Source organism: Hemiscyllium ocellatum, chromosome 2 (genome assembly GCF_020745735.1).
Source record: "Hemiscyllium ocellatum isolate sHemOce1 chromosome 2, sHemOce1.pat.X.cur, whole genome shotgun sequence".
NCBI classification, from domain to species: domain Eukaryota; kingdom Metazoa; phylum Chordata; class Chondrichthyes; order Orectolobiformes; family Hemiscylliidae; genus Hemiscyllium; species Hemiscyllium ocellatum.
Genome location: NC_083402.1, coordinates 123,297,811 through 123,310,079, shown reverse-complemented (window position 1 = coordinate 123,310,079; position 12,269 = coordinate 123,297,811). Strand labels below are relative to the sequence as shown.

The 12,269-nt window shown below is 42.0% G+C and overlaps 1 protein-coding gene across 1 annotated transcript in view; it reads left to right on the top strand.

Moving 5' to 3' along the window:
- Nucleotides 1-12,269, top strand: part of megf10 (multiple EGF-like-domains 10) — a 140,720-nt gene that overhangs the window by 86,752 nt on the left and 41,699 nt on the right. Inside the window, exons 9-10 of the mRNA XM_060841790.1 lie at nt 7,026-7,200; nt 9,089-9,209. Coding sequence (XP_060697773.1) covers nt 7,026-7,200; nt 9,089-9,209 — 296 coding nt within the window. The remainder of the gene's footprint in view (nt 1-7,025; nt 7,201-9,088; nt 9,210-12,269) is intronic.

The window sequence follows — 12,269 nt, the reverse complement described above, 5'->3', positions numbered from 1 at the left end:
AGCACTACTAATCCAGAACACGAATGTGATCAATTTGTCTGTATGACTGCTGTTCAGTGCAAAAACAATTCACATCACATTTCAGCATTAGTAGAAAATATTATAATACATTTGAGTCTAACAAATGGCAGTGAGAAGAAAGGAATACTAATCATGCACTTTAAATTTAGCCTTTTAAAACATCTCAAATGTACTTGCATGATTAAGACAGATAAAAGACAGACGGTTTTGCACACATTGTATGTGATAAAAATTATAGACAACGAACAATATTCTCCTGATTAAAACTCCAGATCACAAAGTTTGCTTAAATTGTCTCTCTTCATCACCGATGACTACCCTGCTTTCTATAAAAAGCAATGGCCAGTCATCACTTTGATAGTTGATGTAGGTCTTGTTTTAATTCTTTCTTTTAAACTTTATTGGTTCCTCTATCTTTTCACCCAAATGAAGATAGAAGGGAAGAAAGAGATGTTTTCAACTCTGGATGTTTCAGGCTGCCTGCACCTTTGGGTTTGTGGCAAACTACAGTTCAACCAATCAGAGGGCTGTTGTCAGGCAGTCTTTCTTTAAGTCAAAGACTTTCGATACCACCCCATCGCTTTAAAAAAATACCATTTTGCACAGTTAAAGATATGCACCATTTAATTTTTTTCATGTTGAAAATCTGTGCTGGTCTTTCAGCTATATGTTCGTGCCCAACCTCGATTCCAATTTATAGACCAGATAGGAAAAATATGTGCTTACTTACAATAATCAGGCTGAAGTGGCAGGGGCTGTTCTTAAAGGGGTATGGTTGTGCATGAGACAAACATTATTTCAGCCATAAAGCTTTGAAGTAGTTTTCTCACCTTAGCCAATGGTGGAAAGGGAAGGGGTGAGGTTGGTCCGGATGGAATTAGTGGCTGCATAAATAAGCAAGGAAAAGGCAACGAGCAAAATATGCTGCAGAGTCAAGGAATTGAGCCTGTATGTAATGATCAGTGAGATAGGTTTTTAATGAGTTTTCATAATGTCTTCACTTATTGGTTGGGCTCATGGATCCAAGGCCACCCATTCTTCTCCAAATCCTACCTGGAGTTTCCCCCCACCCCCACATCAGTCCTTTCTTTGCTGTTGGCTCCAAGACGCTCTTCCATAGCATTAATGATGTGTTTACTGCCTGTGACACATAAAGCACACCTTTATGGTGGGCTTCCTGATCGCTTATGCCCTCACCTCTAGACTTGGTTTTCTGACAGGATGGACATAACTGGAATATGAGGTGAGGGCATGTGACTTCATATTTTGGATTTGATTTTAAAAAGCACAGCTTTATTTACTGGAATATGTTCTCTCTCTTTGGAGCATACATGATGCTAAGGGGGTCATGGATAGCATGTTTAGTAAATTGGTTAGGATCGGTTAGGGAGAAAGGGAATTGGTGACCAAAAGGCAGAGAAAGAGCAAGAAGGCAGTGCAAGTGTCCCCTGTGGTCATCTCCCTTCAAAACAGGTATACAGTTTTAGATGCATTTGGGGGAAATAGTTCACCATGGGAAGACAGTAGTAGCCAGGTTCATGGTACCGTGGCTAGCTCTGCTGTTCGGAAGGACGGGAAAAAGTGTGGAAGGGCGATAGTGATAGGGGATTCAATTGTAAGGGGAGTAGATAGGTGGTTCTGAGGTTGAAAATGATACCCCTGAATGGCATGTTGCCTGGTGGGTGCACAGGTCAGGGATGTCTTGGATGGGCTGCAGAACATTCTGAAAGGGCAGTTTGAACAGCCAGTTGTCGTGGTGCATATAGGTAATAAATGGGATGAGGTCCTACAAGCAGAATTTAGAGAGTTAGAAACGAAGTTAAAAAGTAGGACCTCAGAGGTAGTAATCTCAGGATTGCTACCAGTGCTATGTGCTATTCAGAATAGGAATGATAGAATAAACAGGATGAATACATGGGAGAGATGGTGCAGGAGGGAGGGGTTCAGGAATTTGGGACATTGGAGCCGGTTATGGAGAAGGTGGGACTATTACAAATTGGACGGTCAACACCTGGGCCGGACTGGAACCAATGTCCTTGGGGGTGCTTTTGCTAATGCTGTTAGGGAGGTTTTAAACTAACATGGCAGGGGACTGAGAACCAAATAAGGAGGTTAATGAACAAGAAGGAGGTAGTAACTAAAGCCTGTAAGGAACTAGATAAGGAAGTCAGCATGACTAATGGGAAGCATAGGCAGGGAGATGATGAACGCAAAGGATTGGTGATCTGAGGTGCATATGTTTTAATGCCAGAAGTATATAGTTGGTAAGGTAGACGAATTTAGGTCTTGGATTAGTACCTGGGATTATGAAGTTATTACTGTTACTGAGACTTGGCTGAGGGAAGGGCATGATTAGCAACTAAATATCCCAAAATATTGATGCTTCAGATGGGATAGAGTGGGAGGTAAAAAGGGTGTACGAGTTGCATTACTGGTCAGAGAGGATATCACAGCTATGCTTAAGGAAGGCGCTATGGAAAACTTGAGCAGTGAGGCAATATGGGCAGAACTCAGAAATAGGAAGGGTATGGTAACTATGTCGGGGCTGTACCACAGGCCTCTCAATAATGAATGTGAGATATGTAAATAGATCATGGAAAGATAATAGGAGCAACAAGGTGGTGATGATAGAAGATTTTAATTTTCCCAACATTGACTGGGATTCACTTAGTATGAGAGGTCCAGATGGAGCAGAATTTATAAGGGTCATCCAGGAGGCCTTTCTCAAGCAGTATGTAAATAGTCCAACTCAGGAAGGTGCCATACTGGACCTGGTATTGGGGAATGAGCCTGGGCAGTGGTTAAAGTTTCAGTAGGGGATTACTTTAGGAATAGTGATCGCCATTCCATAAGTTTTAGAATACTCATAGACAAAGATGAGAGTGGTCCTAAAGGAACATGCTAAATTGGGAGAAAGCCAACTATACCAAAATTTAGCAGGAGTTGGGGAATGTAGATTGGAAGCAGCTGTCTGAAGGGAAATCCACATTCGATATGTGAGAGGCTTTTAAAGAGATTGATTAGAGTTCAGGAGAGATATGTTGCTGTGAAAATGAGGGATAAAAATGGAAAGATTAGGGAACTGTGGGTGACAGGTGAAATTGTGAGACTGCTAAGAGGAAAACGGAAGCATACATAAGGTCTAGGCGACTGAAGACAGACAAAGCTTTGGAAAATATCGGGAATGTAGGACCAATCTGAAATGAGGTATTAAGAGGGCTGAAAGGGGTCATGAAATATCCATTAGCAAACATGGTTAAGGAAAATCTCAAAGCCTTTTATTCAAGAGGGTAACTAGAGAAAGGGTTGGCCCACTCAAAGAAAAAGGAGGACAGTTATGCCTGGGTGAGATTCTTAATGAGTTCTTTAAGTCAGTATTCACCAAGGAGAGGGACATGGCAGATGCTGTGGTTAGGAATAGATCTTTGATTACTCTAGGTCAAATCAATATAAGGAGGGAGGAAGTGTTGGGTATTCTAAAAGGTGTTAAGGTGAACAATTCCCCAGGTCCAGATGGGATCTATCTCAGTTTACTGAAGGAAGCGAGAGAGGAAATAGCTGGGGTTTTAATAGATATATTTGCAGCATCCTTGAACATGGGTGAGGTCCCGGAGGACTGGAAAATTACTAATGTTGTCCCCTTGTTTAAGAAGTGTAGCAAGGATAATCCAGCTAATTATAGACCTGTGAGCCTGACATCAGTGATAGGGAAGCTGCTGGAGAAGATACTGAGGGATAGGATATATTCCCATTTGGAAGAAAATGGGCTTATCAGTGACAGGCAACATGGTTTTATGCAGGGAAGATCATGTCTTACAAATCTGATAGAATTCTTTGAGTAGTTGACAAAGTTGATTGATGAGAGATGGGATGTAGATGTCATATACATGAACTTTAGTAAGGCATTTGATATGGTTTCCCGTGGTAGGCTGATGGAGAAGTTGAAGTTGCACAGGGTCTAGGGTGTTCGAATTAGATGGATGGAGAACTGGCTGGGCAACAAGAGGCAGACAATAATAGTGGAATGGAGTTTCTAAAATGGAGACCTGTGACCATAGGTGTTCCACAGGGATCTGTGCTTGGACTACTGTCATTTGTGATATACATGAATGACTTGGAGGAAAGTGTGGTTGCCTGATTAGCAAGTTTGCAGATGACACTAAGATTGGTGGAGTAGCAGATAGCGAAGGGGACTGTCAGAGAATACAACAGAATATAGATAGGTTGGAGAGTTGGGCAGAGAAATGGCAGATGGAGATCAATATGGACAAATGCGAGGTGATGCACTTTCGAAGATCCAATTCAAAAACGAACTATAGAGTAAATGGAAAAGTCTTGAGGAAAACTGATGTACAGAGAGATCTGGGTGTTCAGGTTTGTTGTTCCCTGAAGGTGACAATGCAGGTCAGTAAAGAGGCCAAGAAGGATTACGGCATGCTTTCCATCATCGGACGGGGTATTGAGTATGAGATTTGGCAGGTCATGTTTCAGTTGTATAAGACTTTGATTTGACCACATTTGTAATATTGTGTACAGTTCTGGTCGCCACTTTACCAAAAGGATGTGGATGCTTTGGAGAAGGTGCAGAGGAGGTTCACCAGGATGTTGCCTGGTATGGATGGTGCTAGCTATGAAGAGAGGTTGAGTAGATTAGGATTATTTTCATTAGAAAGAGAGAGGTTGAGGGGGGACTTGTTTGAGGTCCACAAAATCATGAGAGGTGATTTTGACAGGGTGAATAGCAAGAAGCTTTTTTTCCCAAGTGGGGGAACTCAATTACTAGGGATTATGAGTTCAAAGTGAGAGGGGAAAAGTTTAAGGGAGAAATGCGTGGAAAGTTCTGAGTGGTGGGTGCCTAGAACATGTTGCCAACAGAGGTGGTGGGTCGGGAATGATAACATAATTTAAGGTGTATCTAGACAGATACATGAATGGGCAGGGAGCAAAGGGATATAGACCCTTAGAAAATAGGCGGCAGCTTTAGATAGAGGAACTGGATTAGCGCAGGCTTGGAGGGCCAAAGGGCTGGTTCCTGTGCTGTAATTTTCTTTGTTCTTTGTTCTCTCCTTCTCTCCCTCCATCTTCCTCTCCCACTTTCTCTACCTTATATAACTGCCTAGATTTATATATTTCCCTCATGATGCTCACCAATGGTATGCACGCGGCGAAAGTGAGGACTGGAGATCAGAGTCAAGATTAGAGTGGGGCTGGAAATGCACAGGAGGTCCAGAAATGAGGCTGGAATCCATGAGAGTAGAGAGATAAATGGAGGGGAGTGGGGCTGGGGAGAAGGTAGCTTGGACTGCAATAGGTGGATGGAGGAAGGGGTAAAGGGTATAGGTCGGAGAGGAGGGTGGAGCAGATAGGTGGGAAAGAAGATTGACAGATGGGACAGCTCATGAGAATGGTGCTGAGCTGGAAGTTTGGAACTGGGGGTCACGTGGGGGGAGGGGAAATGAGGAAACTGGTGAAGTCCACTTTGATGCCATGGGGTTGGAGAGTTCCAAGGCATGTATGCACACAGCCAGCTTCTTCAAACTCAAATTTGCATAAACAATCATTGGGTTGATTGGTGTGGAGACTGTCACATTTCATCATATCTAACTAGCTTAAAGCAGACATTTCAATGAAATGTAAAGAATTTACACAGACAAGTTGAATTGTCTGATATTAGCAAAGCACTCAAATATCATTTACTTTGTTATTTTAAAAGCTATATAATGTGTCTTGGTTGATAATTCTATTAAAATGGCAAATTAAGATGTTCGATAGAGTGTCTGAATTGTTGAAGCTTTAACATTGCAGGGCTATATGGTATATTGTTTTGTATGTGTTTGTGATAGGATGCAAATCTAACAGGGAGGGAAAAACCAACCACTCCACTATATCCTTTCTCTATCACAGAGGTTCAAGCATCCTGATTAAATATTCCTTTGCAAGTTTCACTATCCTGTTGTCTCCTGGAAAAGATGAGGCCAGTGAGTGAAAAAAGTTTGGTTTGATCACAGTCCCATGAAATGCCTTGAAACACTGAAGACTCTATTTAAATGCAAGTTGGTGAATTCCTCTCTGACCCTTCAGCTGAGATGTAATAGCTGTGCCAGAGCATCTACCTTTCTTATGTAAGTCAGGAGGGTGAAAATTGGCACATTATCTCATCATAAGGACATTCACAACATGCAATCCCATTTTATCTTCATTCTCTCCTCTTTTAACACCCTCTCGGATTCAATTATAGCACAACAACAACTTGCATTTAAATAGAGTCTTCAATGTTTCAAGGTGCTTCACAGGAGTGTGATCAGACCAACATTTGAAGCAGAGTCCATTGAGGCGATTTTAAAGCAGGGAACACAAGCCCTTTGTTTTCTTTAGGACTGTAGGGAATGTTTCGGACATTAAGGGATTGAGGGAAATTGAATAAGACATGAAAGTAGTACTTTCATAGCCCTGATCTTATTACAAGTTCGAAAAGCAGGCTGGCTCACTCTGGCTTTTATTTCTTATGTTCATACAGTCAAAGACGTAGGGTTTAATGGGCATCATAAAGAAAAAGAGGGAGAGAAAGGGAGACAGAATTGCAGACAGTCAGGGAGGGATTTCCGGATCTTACTGCTTTGACATGGCTGCCAAAGGAAAGGCGAAGGAAATCAGGCATTTGAGAGGCCAGAGTGGAGGAACACACAGATCTCAGAGGGTTGTGGGACTGAAGGAAGCTACAGAGATAACAACTGTTAACTGTGGTTCTAATTCAGAGAAACCGTTCTGTCCCATACAACTTGGCTTCTCATCACTGACTGAGTTCACTAAGCTATAACTTTGGCATTTTGCAGTGGTTTGTTTAAGAAAGAATGAAAATGATAGAGCCCCTCTCTGACGAAATGATTAACAAGAGCAGAGACTGGCAGGAAACAAAAACAAGTGTTTTAAGTGAAACAGTTGTGCTCATAAGGCTAATCGCTATGCTGTGAAAAACTAAGGCGCCTTTTATCCTCTCTTACCAGCTGTCACCCCATGTCTGGCGAGTGTACATGTAAACCTGGATGGTCTGGGCTATACTGCAATGAGACATGTGCCCCTGGATTTTATGGTGTATCTTGTCATCAAATCTGCAGCTGCCAAAATGGGGCTGACTGTGACAGCGTAACTGGCAAATGCATCTGTGCCCCGGGGTATAAGGTAACAGGACTTGTTTACTCTGCTAAGGATTTATGTGAGGCTCTTTCTTTTCTTTAAATTATACAATGTTTGGCAGGCAAGTTAACCTTTTAGTTTCTGCTAACCCGTATTGTTCCACAGCCCTCTTCGTCCCAGAACAACAGCTGACAAAATTTCTCACATCTGCTCCCTCTGCTGACCTTACAGAAAGCTCAGAAACAGACCATTCAGCCCAAGTGGCCCATTCTGGTGTTAATGATCCATGTAAGATCCTGACCATCCCCTCTACAACTCAGCTGATCAGGATGTCCTTCTGTTCCCTTCTCCCTCATGTGTTAACCTAATTTCCCCATAAATGTACTGATGCCGTTCAAATCAGTCACTCCCTGTGGTAAGTGTTCCTCATTCTCGCCATTCTCTGAGTAAAGAGGTTTCCCCTGAATTCCCTACTGAATTGATTAGTGAATGACCTATAGTTGTGGTGCCTGGTTGTGCTTTATCTTACAAGTGGAATCACTATCCCTATGTCTACCTTTATGAAGAATTTTACAATTTCAAAGCCCTCTGTCAGGCTACCCTGAGTCTTCTCTTCTGAGTCCCAGTCTGTTTAGTACTTCATTGATATACAACGTATTAAGCGATATTCATGGTTGACTAGTTAGCAAGGATAGATCACATTGAATACTAGGAAAGCTAGCCATTTGGATACAGAACTAGCTCGAAGGTAGAAGACAGAGGGTGGTGGTGGAGGGTTGCTTTTCAGACTGGAGGCCTGTGACCGTTGGTGTGTCACAGGAATCAGTGCTGGGTCCACAGTTTTTGTCATTTATGTAAATGATTTGGATATGAACATAGGAGGTATAGTTCGTAAGTTTGCAGATGACACCAAAATTGGAGGTGTAGTTGACAGCGAAGAAGGTTACCTCAGATTACAATGGGATCTTTATCGGATGGGCCAATGGGCTGAGGATAAATATGAGGTGCTGCATTTTGGAAAGGCAAATCAGGGCAGGACGTATGTACGTAATGATGATGTCCTGGGGAGCGTTGCTAGATAAAGAGACCTTGGAGTGCAGTTCACAGTCCTTGGAAGTGGAGTCCCAAGTAGACAGGATAGTGAAGAAGGCATTTGGTATGCTTGCCTTTATTGGTCAGTGCATTGAGTATAGGAGTTGGGAGGTCATGTTGCAGCTGTACAGGACATGTTAGGCCACTTTTGGAATATTGTGTGCAATTCTGGTCTCCCTGCTGTAGGAAGGATGTTGTAAAACTTGAAAGGGTTCAGAAAAGATTCAGAAGACTCTTGCCACGGTTGGAGAATTTGAGCTATAGGGAGAGGCTGAATAAGCTGGAGGTATTTTCCCTGGAGTGACAAAGGCTGAGGGATTACCTCATAGAGATTTATGAAATCATGAAGGCCATGGATAGAGTAAATAGACAAGGTCTTTTTCCTGGGGTGGGGGAGTCCAGAACTAGAGGGCATAGGTTTAGGGTGAGAGGGGAAAGATATAAAAAGGAAGCTCAGGAGCAACCTTTTCACACACAGGGTGGTACGTGTATGGAATGAGCTGCCAGAGGAAATAATGGAGGCTGGTACAATTACAACATTTAAAAGGCATCTGGATGGGTAAACGAATAGGAAGGGTTTAGAGGGATATAGGCCAAATGAAGGCTAATAGGTCTGAATTAGTTTAGAATATCTAGTCAGCATGGACAGGTTCGACTGCAGGGTCTGTCTTTTGTGCTGTTCATTTCTATGATTCTAAAAGAGAAAGGATTTGAAACAATCCATATTTTTATCTCTCTGGGCGATTAATAACTGATTCCAGAATGTCTACCATTTCTTTCTTTTTAGTGTGTCTTTCTTCTTTAAATGATTAGCTATCATTGCCAATCAATTGTCTCACAGGGATCTGATTGCTCAATTCCTTGTCCGGTTGGTACCAATGGAGTCAACTGTTCCTCTTCCTGTGACTGCAAAAATGGAGCAGTTTGCTCACCTATAGATGGTTCATGCACTTGTAAGGCAGGTAAGGAAATGTCTGTAAATCCTGAGACAGAATTCAGGAAATATATTTTGCCATGTTATCTTTCTTCAGCTCTTTGAGAATTTTAAAGGAACAGTCAATGTTACAGACACCAGTCTTCCATTCTAAAAAATCATGTGTTCAGGTGCTTTTGTATTGTTGCTTTGTTTTGATCTTGCATTTTATTTGCACCTTCTAATAAACTCTCCAGGTGCTTCACAGAAGTGAAGGCGACATGAGATATTTGGACACGTGACTGAAACAGGAGAGATAAGGAAGTTTAGGGAAGGGAATACCAGCATTTAGAACCTCAGCAGCTGAAGGTCTGGCCACTAAAGCTGGGATGATCAGATTTGAAAACAAGAAGTTTCTGAGAGATAAGATATACATGCATTTGGAAAGACAAGGTTTGATTAGGAATGGTCAGCATGGCTTTGTGCATGGGATATCATTGATGAAGTGTCCAGGAAGGTTGATGAGGGCAGAGTAGTAGACATAGTCTGTATGGATTTCAGTAAGGCCTCTGATAAGTTTCCACATGATAGGCTACTCTGGAAGGTTAGATCGCCTGGAATCCAGGGACAGCTGGCAAATTGGATGCACAATTGGCTTGATGGCAGGAAGCAGAGGGTAATAGTAGAAAGATGCTTGTTGGACTGGAGGCCTGTGATTGTGGAATGTCTTGGGGGTTGGTGGTGGGCCCATTGCTGTTTGTTATCTGTAACAAAGATTTTGATGAGATGTACAAGGCATGATTATTAAGTTTGCAGATGACACTAAAGTAGATGGTATCGTGAACAGTGACAAGGAAGTTATCGGAAATTGCAGCAGACCTTGATCAGCTGGGGAAGTGGGCCAAGAATTGGCAAATGGAGTTTAATATAGACAAGTGTGAAGTCTTGCATTTACGAAAGTCAAATCAAGGTAGGAGGTTCATGGTGAATGGTAGGGCATTAAGGACTATAGTGGAATACAGGGATCTTGGAGTTCAGGTTCGCAGTTCTCTGAAAATGGGGTCACAGGTAGACAGGGCAGCGAAGGAGGCTTTTGGCACTCTGGCCTTCATCAGTCAGGGCATTGAGCATAGAAGATGGGAAGACATGTTGCAGTTGTACAGGACTTTGGTGAGGCCACACTTGGAGTATTGTGTTTGGTTTTGGTCATCCTTCGGTAGGAAGGATGTTCTTAAACTGGAAAGAGTGCAGAAGATATTTACAAGGATGTCACCGGGACTCGCTGGCCTGAGTTATAGGGAGGTTGGACAAGCTAGGACTTCTTTCTTAAGAGTATAGGAAACTGAGGGGCGATCATATAGAAGTGCATAAAATCATAAGAGGCATGGATAAAGCAAATGCACTCAGTCTTTTTCCCAGGGTTGGAGAATTCAGGATGAGAGGGCATCAGTTTAAGGTTAGAGGAGAAAGAATAAACAGGAACCTGAGAGGCAACTTCTTGTAGACAGAGCTGCTAGCAGAAGTGGTTGAGTTGGGTACATTAACAACATTGAAAAGGCATTTGGACAAATGCATGGACAGGAAAGGATTAGAAGGATATGGGCCAAGTACAGGGAATTGGGGTTAGTGTGGATGGACATTTTGGTTGGCATGGACGAATTTGGGTCAAAGGGCCTTTCTCCATGCTGCCAGACTCTATGACTCTAAGAAAAAGGATTTTTAACATTGAGACTTTGGTGTTCCCAGGTGTAAGTCAGCCAGCACTGCAGCTGAATGAAACCACTATTGACCTGTGCAAGAACATTAACACTTGTGGGCTTTGTTTTCACTGGCTCACTAAAGTAGTTAAAAATACAAACACTTGAAAATTTGCCAAATAGACCAGAGTGTGTTGGAAGAAATCAAATTAGGTTGTCTCATTTTCATTCCTAGGAGACAAATAATGCCTATTTGATACAAGAACTGTATTTTCACTGAGCTAACTTTGATAGTATTGAAAACTGGTGCTAGAGACGCTGCTATTGTTCTGCCCTGATATTGATATGAGGGCTTTACAATACAAACTCCAAATCTCCATGTAAGTGGAGCTGTCGTAAAGTAGGTTAAGGGAAAGGAATTCAATTGTTTTCTAAATATTGTTAGAATATCTGGAAGAAATACATTTTGCTCATTTATTTTTGACACCCTCTTTTTTTTTGTATGGTGATGGGATATTGTTCCATAGCCCCTAGCAGTCCTTATAACTTCATTACATTAGCCTGACAAGGAGCAAAATGTGGGGGGAAGGGCCAGCTCCATTGTCAAACTGTATCCTATACTCATCCGATCCTCATGAGATCTATTTTAATCCAGTGATTGTTGTGATCTCGAATGCGCTGCTTGAAAGGGCTTTGGAAATTGATTCAAAAAAAAGTTTCAAAAAGGATTTGAATTAATTAAAAGACAAAATTTGCAGGGCAATAAACCGAATGGTTTATTCTGTGAGTATATTTGCCTTCCCAAACAAACCAGAAGGTTAGATTTGTGATAAATAGGTTATTGAGGGAATTGGAGGTTATGCATTTTCACTGTTGTCTCTGGTTAATCTCACAATAATGATCTAAGCTAAAGTAGCCTATATCACAACGTGGGAGAGAAATTGTTGCTCAATGTCGCAAGCACACTATCAGATGTAGAAAGTTAAAAAGCAGAGGAGGAGGCCATTCAGCACTTTGCACCTAAGCTGGGCTCCTTGAAAGGTCTATTCTATCAGTTCCATTTCCCTGTTCTTTCATTATAAAGCTACAATTATTTTCCTTTTTGAGTAGTTATCAAATCCCAACTGAAAATTACTGTTTCATCTGCATCCACTGCCCTCTCCAGTAGCACATTCCAGGTCAAATCAACACATTGTGCAAAAACATTCTCCCATGGCTGTTCTCTATTTAGTCACCTTAAATTTGTGTCCTTTGGTTACTACTGTCCTGCCAGCAGCAGCATTCTTTCTCTCTCTCTCTCTCTCTCTCTCTGCTCTTCAAACCTGCCATTGAGTGCTTATTGAGACCCTTTTTCCAGGAACTGGAGAAGCTCTTGCATTGTGGAAAAAACGTCTCTGACAAATACACTGGAC